Here is an 18,333-nt window from a genome sequence, read left to right as displayed (position 1 = left end):
GGTCCACACACATTGAATCAGCTAAGTAGGCCGGTAATAAGTCTGAAATTGAGTCCATATATGAATATTACCCAGGAGTAACATACATTAATGGATTCGTTATGGCTTTGAATATCTATTTATAGCAAAATTTGCACAAATTAATATAGATGGAATTTAAAAAAGTCGAAAAAACACAAGCAGTCGTTGATTTCTCCATAAGCCACCGTGTTAAAAAATGCCGGTTGGTTCACAACTTGGTAGTTAAGTCAGAAATTAAATCCCTATATGAATATTCTCCAGGAGTAATATACATCAATGGATTCATTATGGCTTTGACTATCTAATTATAGCAAAATTTGCACAAATTAATATCGATTGAATAAAAAATGTCGAAAAAACACAGGCAGTCGTTGCTTTCCCCGTAAGCCGCCGTGATAAGAAATGCCGGTTGGTTCACACTTGGTATAAGTCAGAAATTAAATCCCAATATGAATATTATCCAGGAGTAATATACATCAATGGATTCATTATGGCTTTGACTACCTTTAAATAGCAAAATTTGCAAAAATTAATGCTGATTGAATTATAAAATACCTAAAAAACACAAGCAATTCTTGATTTCTCCATAAGCCGCCGTGTTACAAAATGCCGTTGGGTTCGCAAATGGTTCACTATTTTCGGAGCACACGTGGCTCGGAAACGCCTGTTAATGGATTGGCTTCATCGGCGCTCCAGTACTTTGCGACTCTATTGTACTCTATGGTTCAGCCCAATCCTGGCCCAACCAAAAGTGAGTTGTCGTAACTCAGTTCAGGAGTAAAATTTTTGTCAATAAATAATCGAAAAATTTCGATTTGTGAGTGAAACATCGATTTAGCGGTAAAACCGCGTGCTAAAAATCGATTTAATTGAATCGATAGTTTTGTGCGGAAATCGATTTCTCTCGAGAATCGAAATAAAATCAACAACACTTTAGGTTAGGTTATCTTGTAAACCACTTTAAACACTTGTAAACAGTAAACACGTCGTTGCCCGGCCGCCCGGTTTCAGCTTCAGCTTTCTGCTTTCTCGTCAATCTTTGCCTCTCTTTTAATTCTCTAATTGAAGTGCCAAAGTACTACATGTTTTCATCTTTTTCATAACCGGCCCAAGACCATCTCTCTGCATTTACCCAAAGTTGACTTCAAGATGTCTTTGGAAACAGAAGCACCACCCGTTTCAACAAGTCCTGGCGAAGGTACTCAGCGACCGCCGTTCAAACCTGGGCACAGACATTATCTTAAGCCTCAGAAGAAGTTTTATCGCCAAAGAGCCCATTCCAATCCGATGTCCGACCATTTAATTGATTAGTAAGTATCACTGTTCCTACTTCAAACTCTGTAGGGTGAAGTCTATAGCATAAATGGCTCTGTTTACGGATATAAGAGCCTTTTTTTTTCAATCCATGGAACGTTATGGATCGGGATTTTTACATTCTGTAGTGGTTTGACTGAGGTTAAGATCGCACGTATCCACTCTCAGCATACCTCTAGAGAAGGATCCTAGCGTTCCACTGGTATGCAAGTAATGGGCTGATCATTAAAATTGATAGTCAGAGAAGACATAGGGAACTTGGAGGGATCCTATTGGCTGCAACGGGTTGTTGTTATAGACTGAAAAGGAGAGTGATGGACTAACCACAGAGTCTCTCGCGGGTTCCCGTTTGTTAGTTTATCACTTACATCCTTCGTCCATTGCTTCCACCAATAGGATCGCTTTATTCTCAGCTTGTCTTCTTAATCTATTGCTTTGTCCATAAATTTCAACAGTCAGCCTACTGGACTGGGATAAAAAAGTGAGGCGTTCCATCGTGATCCTCTGTGGTTCGGATAAAAAAAAAAGCACTATAGAGTGCCGTACATGCATCTTTGGAGACTGATGACTGACTTTTTTCTTCACATTTTCCTAAAACTTTCACTTAGATGTACGTTTTTGGACCAAATTAAACCGAGACACCAAGTCAGATTGCGACAGCATCTAATAGGCTAGAGTTCACGCCAAATAAGTTCGTGTACTTCTAGACTGCGGTAGAAGATCATTTGATGCCACTTTCACATGTAAATTAAATAGAAAAATTATGATGGCAGATTTTCTGTTGCAGTCTAAAAGCGCATGAACTTACTTGGTGTGGACCCTATCTTTAAGTTATCAGTGAGACTGGGCAATCACAGCAGGGATGCAATTGAGATAGCAAATTTTGATATAACAGCTTCAGATATTCTCTGTGCCGTTGTGAGTTAGATAAGTTCAATGTTCGATCATGAACTTTTCCATTTCAGCCCTCGAACTCCAGCAGTCATGGACTGGGGATCTCTTTATCCAGCATTTTTCAATAACCCGAAGGACAAAACAAAGCAAGTAGAGTTTGCTGATCTTGGCTGCGGTTACGGGGGATTACTAGGTAAGTTTTCTTTCTTAAACTGAAAATTACAATCTTTCTATCAGGTGTGTTTTTTGGCCAGTCGCAGTAAATAAGAAGCATGGTATCATTCCATGTATTTTTCAGGCAAATAAAACTTGAGTACGTAATTGCTGTTAAAGCAAGAAGGCTTGTCATCTCTGTCTGTTCTCAGAGAAGAAAGAGTAGGTGGTCTTAAGTCAAGGATCTATACTTAAGCATTGACATCACACGAAAATAAACTGAGGTATTGTATCCAGTCTTGTTTCCATGGTTCCAGCAGTAATAAATAAATTTTTAAGAGATTAGAATTTGAAGGAATGCCTAGGGCTGTTTTATCGGTTGTCGGTAAGCTACCGAAACAGTTCCGTTAAGTTACGATAAAAGCGCTCTTGCCAATAGCGATCAGAGTTTTCGGAGCTGACGAAAATAAGCTGTTGCCATTTGTACATCTATTTTACGTGCCGCCGCGCCAGGCAATCTGATAAACCGACGCACAGGGCAACAATGCATTGAGTCCGAGCTCCCAAAAATCTGATAAGGCCGGTTGTTGTCGATATCATCACCACTGTCGGTACTGCCGCCAGTTTCAATAAGAGATGATATCGATAGTGTTCCGACAAGAATTCGTTTGAACACTCCTAGGTATGCCACCCCGGCAGCTGGGAGACCTCTTCAGGAATGCCGAAAAATGGGCTCAGGCAGGTATGTAAAATCATCAAAATGCCCTGTAATTGTGGAATGGTGAAAATATTTTGAGAGCCAAAAGTTTTACATGGCTTGGTCTTAGACCCTGTAGAATCAAGGATCACTTACTGATCATATACACACTAATACCCATGAAATGTGGTGACGTTTTAGTTCTCAATATATTTATTTGTGTTATATCCTTCAAAATCAAATCATTCCAATTTTTTTGTGTTCTTATTTACAGTTGCTCTGTCTCCTATGTTCCCGGATACCCTAATCTTAGGCATGGAACTTCGTGTCAAAGTCTCAGATTTTGTGATAGACAAAATAAAGAATCTCCGATCTGAGCATCCGGATCAATACCAGAATATAGCCTGCATTCGAAGCAACGTCATGAAGTATTTTCCCTGCTATTTCAAAAAAGCTCAATTGTCGAAAATGTTCTTCCTGTATCCAGATCCACACTTCAAGAGGAATAAGCACAGATGGCGTGTCATCAATCGAGGAACATTAGCGGAGTACGCATATGCTCTGAAAGAAGGGGTGAGTGAACAACAATTTCTGACTAGTCAACATTCAAGGAGGCTAATCAGAAAGCAATATTTATTTTTTCCCCCCTCCACAACTGTTTGAACCCGAAAATTTTAATTATTTTAAAAGGACGAATACCAAGGAATTCGGTGTCAGCTGAATTTTGATACCTACGATGTTCCTTACAAACTTCTAAGTAAACTGAGAAATCTCTGTAGCATGTATAATATGGATTATTTTTTAGCTATTAATTATTTTCTACTCTGATTTGTGAAGTGATGTAAATATTCTTACACCCATACCCACTCCTGCTCTTTTTAATATCTCCAGTTTTAGCTACCTCCTTTACGGCCATAAATAACCAAGTCTTCACATCCTTGGAAAGAATCAAGAGTAATATATTCTTCGCAGAAGACTTAATTTTCACAGTGAGCATTTTGAAGCAGACATTATTGTAATAAACATTGCTTCTTGGACGTTTGAAAAACGATTTTTTCACTGAGCACCAGAAAAATCATCCTTTTTTAACACTTATTTCCTTTAATTGGCATGGTGTTTTAATTTAAATTTTCTTTTTTTCTTTTCTTAAAAGGGAATCGTGTACACTATCACGGATATTCCAATGCTCCACTCTTGGATTGATTCACATTTCACAGAACACCCTCTTTTCCAAAAATTGACAGAAGAAGAATTAAAAGCCGACCCAGTAGTGGAGAAAATCTACGCAAGCACCGAAGAAGGACAGAAGGTATCCAGGACTAATGGCCTAAAGCTCATGGCTTGCTACAGAAGGGTTCCGGATCCCTTTAAGTGATAGTTTGACTACCAGCTAATTTCTTTGGTGCATTAATCTTCACCCATTTATTTTAAACATTTTCCTCTCGAAGCAAGTGAGTTATTTTGTCACCAAAAATTATGATTTCATTCTCTCTCAGAGTTATGGAATAAATCAGCATGCGTTGAACTCAAAGGTGAGGAAAAGTACAGAATGACATAGAGAGCAGCGCAACAAGAAGATAATATAATTAGATAAGTCTTAGTAGAGAGTTGTGCCACTGCTTCTCTGCAATGTCAGATCTGAGTCTATTGTATTAACTTTTTTGTTTATTATGTACCTTCTAATTCTAAGCATGCTGACTTCAATTATATTGATGAGAGCTATTGCACTCGTGCATAAAATCTCACTTTAAAGTGTTAAATATATATTTGTTTCGAATATGAAGTAAGAACCAAGCAAGTTGTCCTTCTTTTATTTTTTTCTTCCTCCTTGAACCACTCAGCGAAACTCATATTTACAAGAAATCTGTAGACTGAAACCTAATTCCAACGGAACCTATCAAAATAAATGTCTTTAATTTTTCTTTTTCAAGGTGGGAGGGGGAGAGGTTGCTACAGGAATTATCATGTTTTTATTATTTGAAGATTTGAACCTTTAACTCTAAAATGAAGACAGGAGATAAGTAGAAAAATTTGATTTCGTTTTATTCAAACAACGCCTCTGTGAAAAGTGCCTGAGAGGATAAAATTTCTGTAATATTCTAAGTATTCACTTAGATGAAACACACTTCATTCTAATTTTGAAGTGGTGTTTTACTAATTGCCCACTGTTAGTAGATGCTGATATGTAATGAAGGATGTTTAACTCAGTACTCAGAGATATGGTCCTCCAAATTCATTCTGTCAATAATTGCAATGTGTCAGATGTAGCAAAAATCATGACACAGTGTGAAAAATCTAGAGAAATTGGGTTATTGGCGTTTTCAAGTTTTTTAATGGTGGTTTCATTAATGTAAAGAATTTGGTAGCTTTCTGAAGCATCGATTTTGGCAGTTGGAGTTCAACGAATGAAGACTTAGCATCAATAACTGGGATAAGGGTCCAAATGTAGATTTAAAGTAATTCACATTTTAATTTCTGAAAAATTCCCGTGAACTTACCACTATTGCTATATTTTGGACTCCATACGCATTACTCTTAAGTTGACGGCACTTGGCCTGTGACGCAGTATGCAGTCTTTTGTGCTTGGAAGAAAATGCCACATCTAACTCAATTTTCAATTTTTTGGCACTAGGCCTTTTATTGATGATGAGTCTTCAAATTCTAATTGACATTTGAATCAATGGGGCCAATAAATCGTCCTCCTTAAATATCACAACATGGTTGACAAGGAAATTTTTAAAAGATAAAACTGATAAAAAGTAGAAATTCACTGTAATTAAAAATTAAAACCTTTCTACAAGAGGTTGAATGGTTGAGATCTCGCTTAAAATACATTTTTCAAGATTACAGTAAGTACCCATCTCATATAATGAATATCTTAGGTTGGGGACAGACAGTAATACGCAATTAGAGAACAGAATGGCAAGGTTCAAATCAAAATGATTACTTTGAATTCAAAACCTGAGTTAGCTATGAATTGCTGCTAACATTAAGTATTCAACAGGTGCCTTCATCAAGCATCTTTTATGGGAACATCAGCTTGCACACTGTCACCAAAGAAATAATACCATCTGCATGACACTTCTAAGAATGTGAGTTAGTGAGAGTCAGTGTTGTATCTCACAGTGCAAAGTCAACAAGATCATCTTTTCAGCAACTGGAAATACTGTCCTCCTCTCTCTCACTCCGAAAGACAGATTAACATTTATTTCATTATGCTGAAGGATCTTCAAAATGCCATGTTAGTAGAGCTATTTCCTAGGCGCTAATGTGCTTTTGAAAAGACAGGAAGCTAACATGACTGCTGATATGTAGAATTCTGTGTCTTTTACACAGGAACACAATGAAATAATTGAATCATTCGTTTTAAAAAGGGCCCATTTCAGAAAAAATGAAAATTCCATTCTATTGCAGGGGAGTGGCTTTATGGGTCTGCAGTATCAGTCTTTTTCCTTTTAGGACTACCCTTTAACTGTAAGTTCAGTTTAGAGATGTTCAACTTCACTTAAACGTTACAAAGTTACGAATAAAAAACTTAAGTTCTGCAACTAAAATACGATTCAATGGTTCAGAATAACAGACAAGATGAAGATGATAAGACAATCAATAGAGTGTTCTTTTCAGGAACTGAAGGAAGGAAACAGTGAAAGAAGAAAAGAGGACAAAACTGAAGGTTCGTTGGTAAAAAATTATAGTAAGAGCCAATTCACTTTTTTCATTTTAAAATGCAAATGACATTCAGGCTGACTTCAAGCTAAAAAAACCTTGTCATATCAAGATCGCGCTAAGAAAAAGAGATTAGAAGTTTCATCAGTTCTCTATTAGACTCAATGTTACAACTGAAGTTCACATTCAAAAATATTTTCTCGAGTTTGATTTTGACAGGAGAAAATGTGCTGCTTGGGCAGCTTAGTGCTGCTCCTAGGCAGTGGCTATTTTTTCAAGTTGGCAGCACTGCTTTTTCTTTATTTGAGTGTACAATAAAAAATCGACTCTAGGTGACAAAGGCTGCCTTGCCCGTGTCAATAGAGTGTTATTTTCGGGAACTAAAAAAAGTAAACAGACAGGGAAAGAAGATATATTCAATGGATTTAAATGTAGTATTAACAGGTTTGCCAACTTGCTAGAATCACCACTGCTCCTTGCATACTTATGTCTAGAATTTACTTTGTGTCTCCTTTAATTAATGCCATAATCTATCAATCAAAAATTATAATTGATTATGAGGAAGGCCTGTAAAGAACTTTTCCAAATCATACACATCATGAATCAGAGGACAAAAATCTTAAAATTGAATGTCTTAATTTAAAATGGTTCATTTCTGAGTAATTTTTACATAAAAGAATCAGAGAGAGGAAGGTTTGATGTTTATTTTGGCTTCGTTTCTTGATCCGTGACGTGTCGGATGTAGATACTCTCCTCAGGGTATGGATCTGGTGGTGTGTCCATTTCATACATGTAAGAACAAGCGATTGCCAAGACCGATCCTGTCAAAAAAAGAGGGAAAGACTATTTAATAAATCATAATTAAAAATCAAGGGACTTTTTCCTTTTAATATCTTTTATAAACGGTCAAAGGCACAGCAAAAGTAGGCTACATTTAAAAAAACGCAAGCCCTGATGGATTCCATTTAAAGGAATCAGTGTCTTGGATAACTGTCTAAAGGTTTACGAGGTGTGATCAAAAAGTTCCCGGACTGGTGGCGCCCTGGGCTGAAAAATGGTCCAAACGAGCTAAACTTAAGCTCGTTTGAAAGCTTATACTCTCACGAGTACACTCCTTTTTAGTTTTTGAAAAAATATTTATTAGTTTTCGCACAGCGTCAATTTTACGGAGACGTGTTTGCGCCGTGCGGCGATTTTTTTAATTCAAAAAAATAAATTTTGAAAAGGGCTGAAAAATGGTCCAAACGAGCTAAACTTAGGCTCGTTTGAAAGCTTATACTCTCACGAGTACACTCCTTTCTAGTTTTTGAAAAAATATTTATTAGTTTTTGCACAGCGTCAATTTTAGGGAAACGTGTTTGCGCCGTGCGGCGATTTTGTCTGCGAACGAGAAATGACCAACATCCTTTTCCAACTTTGAGGTGGCTGATAAGACAGGTGCATCCAGCGATCACGCTGATATGAGTCTATCCTACCTCTGGTGTACTTGCACAAGATAAACCACTATTTTTTACCTGAAATGTGTCACTTGGAACGCATCAAGATGCAATTTTTCGAAAAAAAAAACGAAAAACTCGAAAAATTGCATCTTGATGCGTTCCAAGTGACACATTTCAGGTAAAAAATAGTGGTTTATCTTGTGCAAGTACACCAGAGGTAGGATAGACTCATATCAGCGTGATCGCTGGATGCACCTGTCTTATCAGCCACCTCAAAGTTGGAAAAGGATGTTGGTCATTTCTCGTTCGCAGACAAAATCGCCGCACGGCGCAAACACGTCTCCGTAAAATTGACGCTGTGCGAAAACTAATAAATATTTTTTCAAAAACTAAAAAGGAGTGTACTCGTGAGAGTATAAGCTTTCAAACTAGCCTAAGTTTAGCTCGTTTGGACCATTTTTCAGCCCAGGGTGGCACCAGTCCGGGAACTTTTTGATCACACCTCGTATATTTTGTAGATTAGGGATTCTCAGAGAGTAACTTTCTGGTTGCTGGGTTTAAAACGATGTTGTTATTTTAAGTAGTAAATAAAGCATTTGATTATAATATTCTTCAATTGTGCTATGGTCTGAGGCCTTGTCTCCATGGGACGTTTTCATGGGATTTGTCCCAAGTTCGAATCGCAGGAATGAAACTTCTGGGATTTTTCCCAGTTACCTTCTCCACGGGACGGGGCTCATACAGTCCTGCGACCAGTTTGCGCGGGAAGATAAAGTAGTTAAAGTCGAGTATTTAACCGGGATTATAATAATAAATGCACTCAATTGACAATTAGACACATTATTTTAACTAAACAAACATTAACAATGTAGTAATGAATAAAATATCGCACAGTTTGTTTTCACTTCTTCTTCTTCTCTCAGTGGGTCCTAGGGGTACAAGTACCATACTTGGTACTGGGAGAAATATTGATTAACTCAATATTTTTTCAAACTTGGTAAGTAGGATTTTTCCCTGGGACAAATCTCGTGAAACGGCTCGTGGAGACAAGGCCAAACAGTTAATATAGACTAACCAGGGTTTTCATCATTTTTTCAATGTTTTGACCCTGACTTCTGCTTTTCCTGGACTTCAAAATTTTAGAATTCTTAGACCTCTAAACAAAACTTTGAACTGGACTTTTTCCCCCCCTTACGCTTTGCTAATTTTTGGACAAAATTTCCATTTCAAGAGATTCGAACAAATTAACACACTCAGAAGTTGTTCGCACTCTCTCAAGCGGCACCGGCTTAAGTTACCGAGCCAATGCCCTATTCACGGAAGTCCTATTGACGCTCATCTCTTTCTACTTTTGGACAGTGGTTTCATTGATCCTTTCATTGCTGGGCTAGAAATTAAGCTTTAAATTGAGAGAACAGATTTAAAAATACAATTAGGTTGTAGTTTACATTCTTGCCAACAGAATGTAAATACTACATGCTTGATCAATGTCACATGATCAAACCGTGCCAATAACATACCAAAGTCAAGTGCTATGATTGGTCAAAGTCATCAAATAAGTCAATCCCAACACCTCACCTTGAAGAATTGAGGCTCAATTTGATCGTGTGACATTGACTCTTGACTTTTTCACACAGTGTTCGAAACTCACAGGCGCAAACGTCAGTCATGGGGCCTAAAAAATTAAGACTCTGCGCCAACGTGGCCACTAAAAGTTGCCCCAAAAACTCCTAATTTTTCTGTTTGCTGATTTTTCAACTTTTTAGCCCACGGCACCACACCGGATTGATATTGAACTTGCAAAAAGCAAACAAACGTGCGCGGCGGCACAGCAGAATGAGGATCGGTGCTAAACAGGACGAGGGGAGGGGAGAGACTGTGTACGTTAGCAGAAATTTTTCTATTATTCCCAATTTCATTCTTAGTGCTTTTGTCTTCCCCAAGTTACAACTATTAACTCTGTATCTAAAACATCTTGCATCTAACTTTCCACTAAATGCCCCGTGATATGTAGGCAGAAAGTCAATTGGGCCTCTAAAAAATCTTAAATGGCCCCTGAAAATCAAGGTTAATGGGCCACATGGCTCCTAAAATTCAAAGGTGAGTTTTGAACAGTTTTTGGGGCATATGAAAGGAAAAGCATAAAATACAATCGGTTGACTAAAAAAAAAAAAAAATAAAAACATTCTCAGGCATAATTCAGGGCACTATCTTTTCAAAGCACTAAAGAAAAATTGCTTTTCATGGTTTTTATACATTTTCAAAATAGATACATTTCTAATTTATGTTGTGAAAAAATATTGAAATTGATGCGTACCATCTTGACTGAAGCAAAGGGAAGAGATGGAGGCAGAATATCTATGGAATTGACATAATCTCTTCTTATTGAAACCGTCCCATATATTGACGTAGCCATCAGAGCCACCCGTGGCAAATGTGTTATACCCTTGGTGAAAACTGAAAGAAAAAACATATATTGGTAATCTTTTGCCAGGCATTAAAAGTGTATCAAAGTTGATGGGATTAATTTTACTTACAAAGCGGGTTATACATTTTTCCAGAAACGTTAGAATTGATGGCCAGGTTTAAAATGGGGACAACATTTGGCAGTGGAGTAATGTGGGCAAGCATTATGCCTAAGAAGAGGATTCTAAGAGATAATGATTCACTAGACAGGGTGCAAATTTAAGCATTACGATTTCTGCTTTCAGATTAAAATCTCTTGTAGAACATGGTCTGTGCGAAAAAATTCTCATTCAACAGTTAATTTTTGAAATTTTGATGAGAGAGCGTGTCTTAAAGTGCTTTAAATCTTAGGAGCCGTCCTTAAATTACATAACCCTTAAAGGAGGGCGGAGAGATCGAGGAGAGCGTTACAACATTTTGTTTTAATGGGGGGGGGGGGGGATACAGAAAAAGTGCATTATGTAATATAAAAATAAAAATAAAAGACAAAAAATAAAAATCATTTAATGTAGGAACTACAATTATCAGTATTGCTGTAGGTAAGTTATCTACTGGTGAAGCTGAGTTTAATATCGTCCATGTTCTATAAAGTTGGAGTGAAAAAATTCTATGCTTGAATACTAATTTCATAAGAAATTCCAAAAGTAATTCCAACTGATGAGAAAAAAATGTTTCACAAGTATAATCAATGGAAATACCATGAGTGCCAGGGAGACAGGTGTGTCATTAAAGAATCAGCTGTTTATAAAACATAAAAGAAAACCGTAGAAAAAAAAGAGCCAACATCTATCTTGGTTCCTGATTTTTTCAAAAGTATTTATTAGAGTTGGGCCGAAATAGATTTTTCACGTCATCGGAAACGAATATCGATTTTTTGTATCCGGCCGGAGCCGGATACCGGATAATTCGCCAAGGTATCTAGCATTAAAAACACTATCTGGCGGGTCCAGAAACCGGATATCGCAATTATCCGGTCGGATACGGATACCCGCAAAAATCGTATCCGGCCAGTAGTATTTATGTTACTTCTTGACAGATCTGAAGCTGTCAAAAGGAAACTTCAAATTTGCATGAATGCTTTTCTGTGACAAAAATTGTACTTGAAAAAAATATCTATCATGAAAAAGTCTGCAAAAAACACAACTTTAGTACATGTTTGATCATACCTGACAGCATTAACAGGGAATATATGCTCGATTCCATTTTCTTTAATACGATGGCATTTGAAGGCATATTTCTTCTTTTGCATCTCCACTCCGGTGTCCAAATATTCGACTGCTACCCTTCCTTCGATGCTACTCAGGACATAACCCTAAAACACCAGATCCATCGATAGTGGCTTTTGCTATATAGAGATGAATTGGATTGCATTTTGCGAGAGGGAACCAAGAGCATTCAAATGTTGCTAAAATTGTGGAACTATTTTTACCTTGCGAATATAAATTAATCATGTAAACAAGTTTTATCTTTACTACTAATAAACTATACATTCAAAACAAAAATACCTTGGTGAATTTAATTGTTTGCAATATTTCAGTAATTTTATTGGAAAGAATGAAAGTTGCAAAATTCTAGCGACGTTGAAATGCTCTTGGTTCTTTTTTGCAACATGCAATCCAATTTTTGTATGAAAAAAATGAAAAATGTAATACGGATTACATTTTGCAAAAATGAACCACTATTTCTGGCTCTCCCATAAAAGCACATATCTGCATAAGGGAACTAATGGCATGTATGTTGTTTCTAAAATGGGCCAGAAATAGTGGTTTCTTATTGCAAAATGTAATCCACATATTCTTCCGTGTCTCTTACAAGAATGACTTCATTGCGCATTTTTATGAGGAGAATTACAGGAACAAGGAAGGATGAGCGTTCTTCCATTATATTCTTTTAGGGGTAACTGAGCTAGTTTCAGAATATATGAGAAATGATAAATTACAATTGTGAGTCTGATGGAATTTGAAAGAAGGGAATCAACTTAGTAGTTATAATGTTGTCAAAATTGTGCATCTTCATCTTCAACTCAAAAATACCGAGTTGCTGAAATTCTTTTGCTTCTTCTGCAAAAAAAATGTCAATTTAAAAGAAAACTCTTTTGTAAATTTCATCAAAAGAGCATGCCTTCAATTTTTTTTAAAAGCGAAGAAAACCTTATGCAATTTTACAACACTGTGATTGTGTTGATTCTCTTTGAATTCGATTCAGTTAACAGAGCTATTTATAGAACAATTTAGCTACAAAAAATCAAACAAACTCGAAATTTTAATAAGACACAATGTCTCACAGGACAAGAGAAAATTTTCCGAATATTAAGGGCTCCAGTAAAAAGTTGATAATTATTCAAAATGTATTTGCGATATCTAACTAGGTATCTAACCTTTTTTTTTTTTTTTTTTCATATGGAAACTCGAACATGGATACTTACTTGCTTATTGGGGAAACATTTTATACAACGAGTTTGATACTTCAAGCTGGACTCTCTTCTTTGCTGGATATAGCCCATATTTCTTAGATCCCAGACATACACTTTGCGACCCGCAGTACCGACAACAAACTTCTCTGCACACAGGCTCATTGTGTAAACCTGATGGGTAACATAAAATTGTTGGAACGAATTTTGTTAAACCACAAAAAGAAGAATTGATCACATTTTATCTTTAAAAAAGACACATTGAACAACGTTACATCTTACTACGTACATAAAGTTTGACAAGTCAATCATCTTCGATTCTATCTACTTGCTGAAACCAATTCCTTTATCCAATGTTGGTCTATTTAATCACATCCTAGGCCTCCCATTCATCACGAATTAATGCATTCTGCTGCTAGTCTCATATTCCCAGTTTCAATCCAATTCTTTTAAAGTTTTCCTTCAAAGGAGACCAAGATCAGCTCGACAGGTAGAAATTCTTGGAGCAAAGTGTCAATTTCAGCATTTATGGAATATCCTTTGCAGCTGACACAATCTAGAGATACTGCTTAATAACCAATTCGACCAAAAAATCGATTTTCTGATCAGAAAATAAAGCAGCCAAAATGATTATTTACCCCAATTTATCAATCGAATTGATTTCTTCCTCGAATCGATGCAATTTTGAGATTTTTTTTTTACTGCCAAAGCTTATTTTATGGGCTTACGCTTTTCCCACTCCCCACAGACATTTTCCTCCTTTTTTCGGAATGATTTTTTCACCCGCGAAAAATCGTAAAATTTTCATGGAAAATGGTATTTCACTTAACAGCAACATGTATTTTGGCATCTCTGGTAGTGACAGGAAAAAGTCAATTTTTTTAATCAATATTCAGAAAAAATCGATTTTTACACCTAAATCGATTCAAATTTTATCGATTTTTAGACGGAATCAGGCACTCCAATCAATTATTGTTACTTACATGGTAATTGATTAAAAATTGAGCTACAAGCCGAAAATAAAAAAGTAATATTTCAAACTACACGTACATAGATAAGAAATATTCTCATCTATTATTTCTCACCTATAAGCATGTAGTTTGAAATATTACTTTTTTATTTTTAGCTTGTAGCTCAATTTTTTTGATCAATTACCATACTTTTTGCAGCTTAGCTAGCCAAATTTGGCAATAAAATGTATTGTTACTTACTTTGTCTGGTTGGGTGTAAGTACCAACGGCTCTTGATGTTCTAGGATCCCACATCTTTACAGTAGAATCCCAGCTACCAGTTAAAATTGCGTTAACCTCTGTAGAGTATTCAATGCATCTAATGGCTTTATCATGAGTGCCTAGTTTGCTTTCTGTGGGGGGGAAACAACCAGGAAAAATCAACTTTATGACAGATAGATATTATGACAAATAGATACAGCAAGGGATTTCAACAACTTGCTGAACGCTAGCAGAAATGCGTTGAAGTTAGGGGAGATAATATTGAAAAATAATTGTAAATCTGTTTTGATACTCAATGATGCCTTTAAATACATTGTACTATCTTTCTCTGTAATTTGATTGTTAGGTTTATCTCGAATTTGTCCAATTTTAGCGAGGCAGAGTTATAACTTGCCATCCATAAAATTTTCCTTCAACAGACTAGAGAGCATTTGTTAGCAGTTTGGCAATGCTGTAAAGGCAACAATTGTTAGAACCATTGTTAACCATATAATTATGTCTACTTTCAGAATAGTTTAAGTTTTTGAGAAAAATATCAATGATTCTCAAGTTATGAGCTCAAAGGCATTACTTTTCAGCCAGACCTCATACTAAATTCAACTATGGAAAATTTTTTTTGTACACCTGCATAATGTTTATCATTCTTTTAGTGCTATCCGAGTTACGTAAATTGATTGATACTTAACGATTAAAGTTATGGAATAGAGCGTACTTTTTTTAAAAAGAGAGAAGGTACGGCATTCAGAGCCATAAAACTAGGAAGAGGGCAAAAACAGGTCAGCAACAATTCTTTAAAATTCATTTATAGTTAGTTAGGTGCTAGTTGACTATTGAGTCCTTTAAAAGTACATTTGAAACTGGAACAGTATGGGAACTAACTTCTTAGTTTTTGTTACGGAAAAGATAATTTTCGTGCAGTGTACCTGTATTGCTGTTGAAATCATACATTTTTAATGTATTATCTAATCCTCCACTGAATGAATGAACAGCATCCTGTAAAAAATTAAGGGATAATCAATAGCAGGGTTTTCTCAGAGAAAGTATATTCAAGTCCTCTCGCATGTCATACATTGCAGGGGAAACTGCAAGAACTCCTGAGTCATTTGCCAAATATTCATTTTATTCTCATTCTTGGCATTTAAAATTTTTTGCTTCCATTCTATTTTATCAAAAGAGGAAACACTAATATTAGGTATTGGTAATATTAGGTAATTACAATGCTTATAATTTTATTTACGCAAAAAAGCTTGTAAGAAATGATGTTGTGAGCAATATTACAGGAACTTTGGTATTTTTACTACATACATTAAGCCACTTTCACAGCGCAGCCTTCCGCTCTGTGAGCTATTGCTATAATAACACTGCTACATCGGCAGCGAAACTGCGAAAATATGTATCTAGATTGTGGCATTTCAAAATCTCTGCACCTGTTTTATTTCTTAAGAGGAGACCGAACCAACATTGAAGTTTTCATAGAATATTCTATATGAGAAAAATCACTCGACATTTTCAAAAAGTGACGTTCAGTGGTATTCCACGCAGAAAGAAAGAATGACAGGAAGTCTGCAACGCTACGAACCGAGATGCGCATTTCTACAGTTTCACAATCATATTTTTTCTCTGAACAACTGGTTAACGTATATGATTGAAAACTGCAATGATTTCCATTTCTGTCAGCAAAATATTCTGCATAAATTTCCAGCAATAAAGTTGACTTGTTTCTCTCCAAAAAAAATCAAATAGGAACGGACATTTTGAAACACTGCAATTCAGATATACAGTTTCACACTTTGGCCAGCAAATAAAATTTATAAAGTGAAGAATGAGTGAGCAGATGTACATCATGGACTGACAAATAACTTATGAAGAGAGGGACAAACCTGAAAACAACAATCCAGTACCGAGGCGTCATGTTGATACTTGATCCTGACACTATTTGCTACAATATCGTACAATCTTACTGAACAATCCCATGATGAAACAAGAAGGAATTGGGATGATTTTGGTCCAAACTTAACAGAAGAAATTCCATCTTCTGGAGGAGAATTGAGCTTATACTCCGTTCGAGATTCGCTAGACATGATGCGCACTTGACGAATGGTTCCCCACTGATAATGACAAAAAAGTTCAAAAGACAATTTTACTTAGGAGGAATATTTTATGATTTAGTTTTACAAACTGAGGTCTAATGGGCCTTGTACACAAGGTCTGATTGAGAAAGTCACATTTTTCACTTCAAAATTTGGCTGGAAAACAATTCACACCATGGGAAAATCAGAGACCAACTCCTAAAGGTGATATTGGCAAGTATTTGAAGCATTGAAGCATAGTTCAAATGAAAGTTAGATTAAACATATGACGTTGTTTGTATTTTTGCCATTTAACCAATGTTAATCCTACTACTTTTATCGCGTTCAGGACTTCAGGAGTTGATTGCCACACTTCCCATAGGAGGATCCATTTTCTCAGAGAAATTTTTAAGGGACAACATGTACTGTTGTGCTTTGTTTCATACCTTGTTTACATGCTTAGTGAATCTTGAGTTCAGTGAATATATACGTTCACAGTGGCATAAAACGTTCTAAATAATACTTCCAAGAGAGAGATTTTCCAGGAAGTCAGTAAAAATGAGTTACTTGAAGCACTTTTGAAGAGAGATGGCAGAACAACCATCTTAACTTTTTCAGGTGATTCGTCAAGCTCAAAAGACGTGGTCGAACTGGCATGCAATATGTCGTATTGATAAGGTCAAAAATCTCAGCAGATTCTGAATTTTTAGCCAAAAAAAAGGAAGATAGCACCTGCTTGTGAGCCTAGAGAATCATTCCAAACCAAAAAATTAGCAAGATGGGGGAAAATGAAAGCAGAATCCTGTTTGGAAAAAAAAACCTCACATGCAGTACAGAAATCAATAACAGTATCAAATGCAATGTTTTTCCCAAACAGAATTCTCCTTTCATTTCTCAACGTTATGCAAATGTTTTGGTTTAGAATGATTCTTGAGGCTCATGCGCAAGGGCTATCATCTTTTCCTTGGCTAAAAATTCAAAATCTGCCAAGAATTTTGACCGAATCGATACCATATATCACATGCCAGTTTAACCACGTCACTTGAGCCTGACGAATTACCATAAAATCGATTTTTGATACAAAAATAAAAGGGGCAGATTCTTTCACATGAAGGAAGGTATGAAGAGATTTTATGCTTCAAAAGCATCATGAGAGGTTTCATGCTTTCTTGACAACATCCTTGAAATATCTCGGTAAAGTTAAGGCCTGTGTTGATGGAATGATTCAATTATACCGAGTATGAAGTTGAACAATACAGTGTTGCTTTGGTAAAACTGTAAACTACTTTGGTAAATGTCCATATCACACGCTGAATCTGGCGGCTGAATATGGAAGTCAGCAGTCATCGCTAAACAGCTGAAATTTCGCAAATTCGAGTTATTTACATCCGGATGTGTATCAAATCTATTCGCTGAGAATCGTTGCTAAAGTTTGTATGACACGCGCAAAATCCAGGCATCCACCAGACCGACGACTTCCACATCCAAGCCACATTCAGCGTGTGATTGCAGCATTAAAAAATAAATGTTGAATCTGTAACAGTGAGGAGATCGCTGTTTGTAACTACTGAGAGAATGATGGACTTTCGAGGTCTTCAAGGAGGTACCTTGGTACTCCTTTATTTTGATTCCGTAAAAAAGGTATTCTCATTTCGACTGGTGCACAGCACCAGCTACGTTTGATTATTCAACATCTATGTCGGATAATGGCTAATTAATACCTTTACTTACCAACTGAAGCAATCAAAACTGTCAGTGAGCGTTTGGAAAATTTATAAAGGATAAAAAATTCTGATTATGAAAGAAATTAGAGCATGGAACTTAGAAACCAGGAGTCTTTCCTCTTGAGTTGTTTTGATTTTGTAACCGAAACCGACCAACCGACACCGACCGACTCAAGCAAGGGTGAGAGAGAAAAGACAGAAGAGGGTGCTTGCAGTGGGTGAGCGAGGCCAAAGAGTCCAGTCCTTGA

The 18,333-nt window shown here is 36.4% G+C and overlaps 2 protein-coding genes across 2 annotated transcripts; one reads left to right on the top strand and one right to left on the bottom strand.

Moving 5' to 3' along the window:
- The first annotated feature begins 987 nt into the window (after window positions 1-987).
- LOC109036624 (tRNA (guanine-N(7)-)-methyltransferase) lies at window positions 988-4,873 on the top strand. The gene is made up of 4 exons (XM_019050965.2): window positions 988-1,331; window positions 2,301-2,422; window positions 3,354-3,652; window positions 4,233-4,873. Exons 1-4 carry the CDS (start codon window positions 1,171-1,173, stop codon window positions 4,452-4,454), a joined length of 804 nt encoding a protein of 267 aa, XP_018906510.2. The 5' UTR covers window positions 988-1,170; the 3' UTR covers window positions 4,455-4,873.
- Window positions 4,874-5,834: 961 nt separating this feature from the next.
- On the bottom strand, window positions 5,835-18,274 carry Bub3 (mitotic checkpoint protein Bub3). The gene is made up of 8 exons (XM_019050964.2): window positions 18,093-18,274; window positions 16,173-16,400; window positions 15,216-15,285; window positions 14,272-14,423; window positions 13,076-13,234; window positions 11,817-11,962; window positions 10,502-10,641; window positions 5,835-7,566 (listed from the first exon to the last, which is right to left on the bottom strand). Exons 2-8 carry the CDS (start codon window positions 16,371-16,373, stop codon window positions 7,448-7,450), a joined length of 987 nt encoding a protein of 328 aa, XP_018906509.1. The 5' UTR covers window positions 16,374-16,400; window positions 18,093-18,274; the 3' UTR covers window positions 5,835-7,447.
- Between the last annotated feature and the right edge of the window lie 59 nt (window positions 18,275-18,333).

The sequence above is a fragment of the Bemisia tabaci genome, chromosome 1 (genome assembly GCF_918797505.1).
Source record: "Bemisia tabaci chromosome 1, PGI_BMITA_v3".
Taxonomy (NCBI): domain Eukaryota; kingdom Metazoa; phylum Arthropoda; class Insecta; order Hemiptera; family Aleyrodidae; genus Bemisia; species Bemisia tabaci.
The sequence above is the reverse complement of the archived record's forward strand: the minus strand, read 5'-3'. Positions and strand labels throughout refer to the sequence as shown.

Excerpts from the sequence above, each read along its gene's own strand:
- LOC109036624 (XM_019050965.2), top strand. The coding sequence starts at position 1,171 with ATGTCTTTGGAAACAGAAGCACCACCCGTTTCAACAAGTCCTGGCGAA. Across the intron at positions 2,423-3,353 it reads CGGTTACGGGGGATTACTAG|TTGCTCTGTCTCCTATGTTC; the intron begins GTAAGTTTTCTT and ends TCTTATTTACAG. Across the intron at positions 3,653-4,232 it reads CATATGCTCTGAAAGAAGGG|GGAATCGTGTACACTATCAC; the intron begins GTGAGTGAACAA and ends TTTTCTTAAAAG.
- Bub3 (XM_019050964.2), bottom strand. The coding sequence starts at position 16,373 with ATGTCTAGCGAATCTCGAACGGAGTATAAGCTCAATTCTCCTCCAGAA. Across the intron at positions 13,235-14,271 it reads CTTACACCCAACCAGACAAA|GTTTACACAATGAGCCTGTG; the intron begins GTAAGTAACAAT and ends GTTACCCATCAG. Across the intron at positions 10,642-11,816 it reads TTCCCTGTTAATGCTGTCAG|TTTTCACCAAGGGTATAACA; the intron begins GTATGATCAAAC and ends TTTTTCTTTCAG.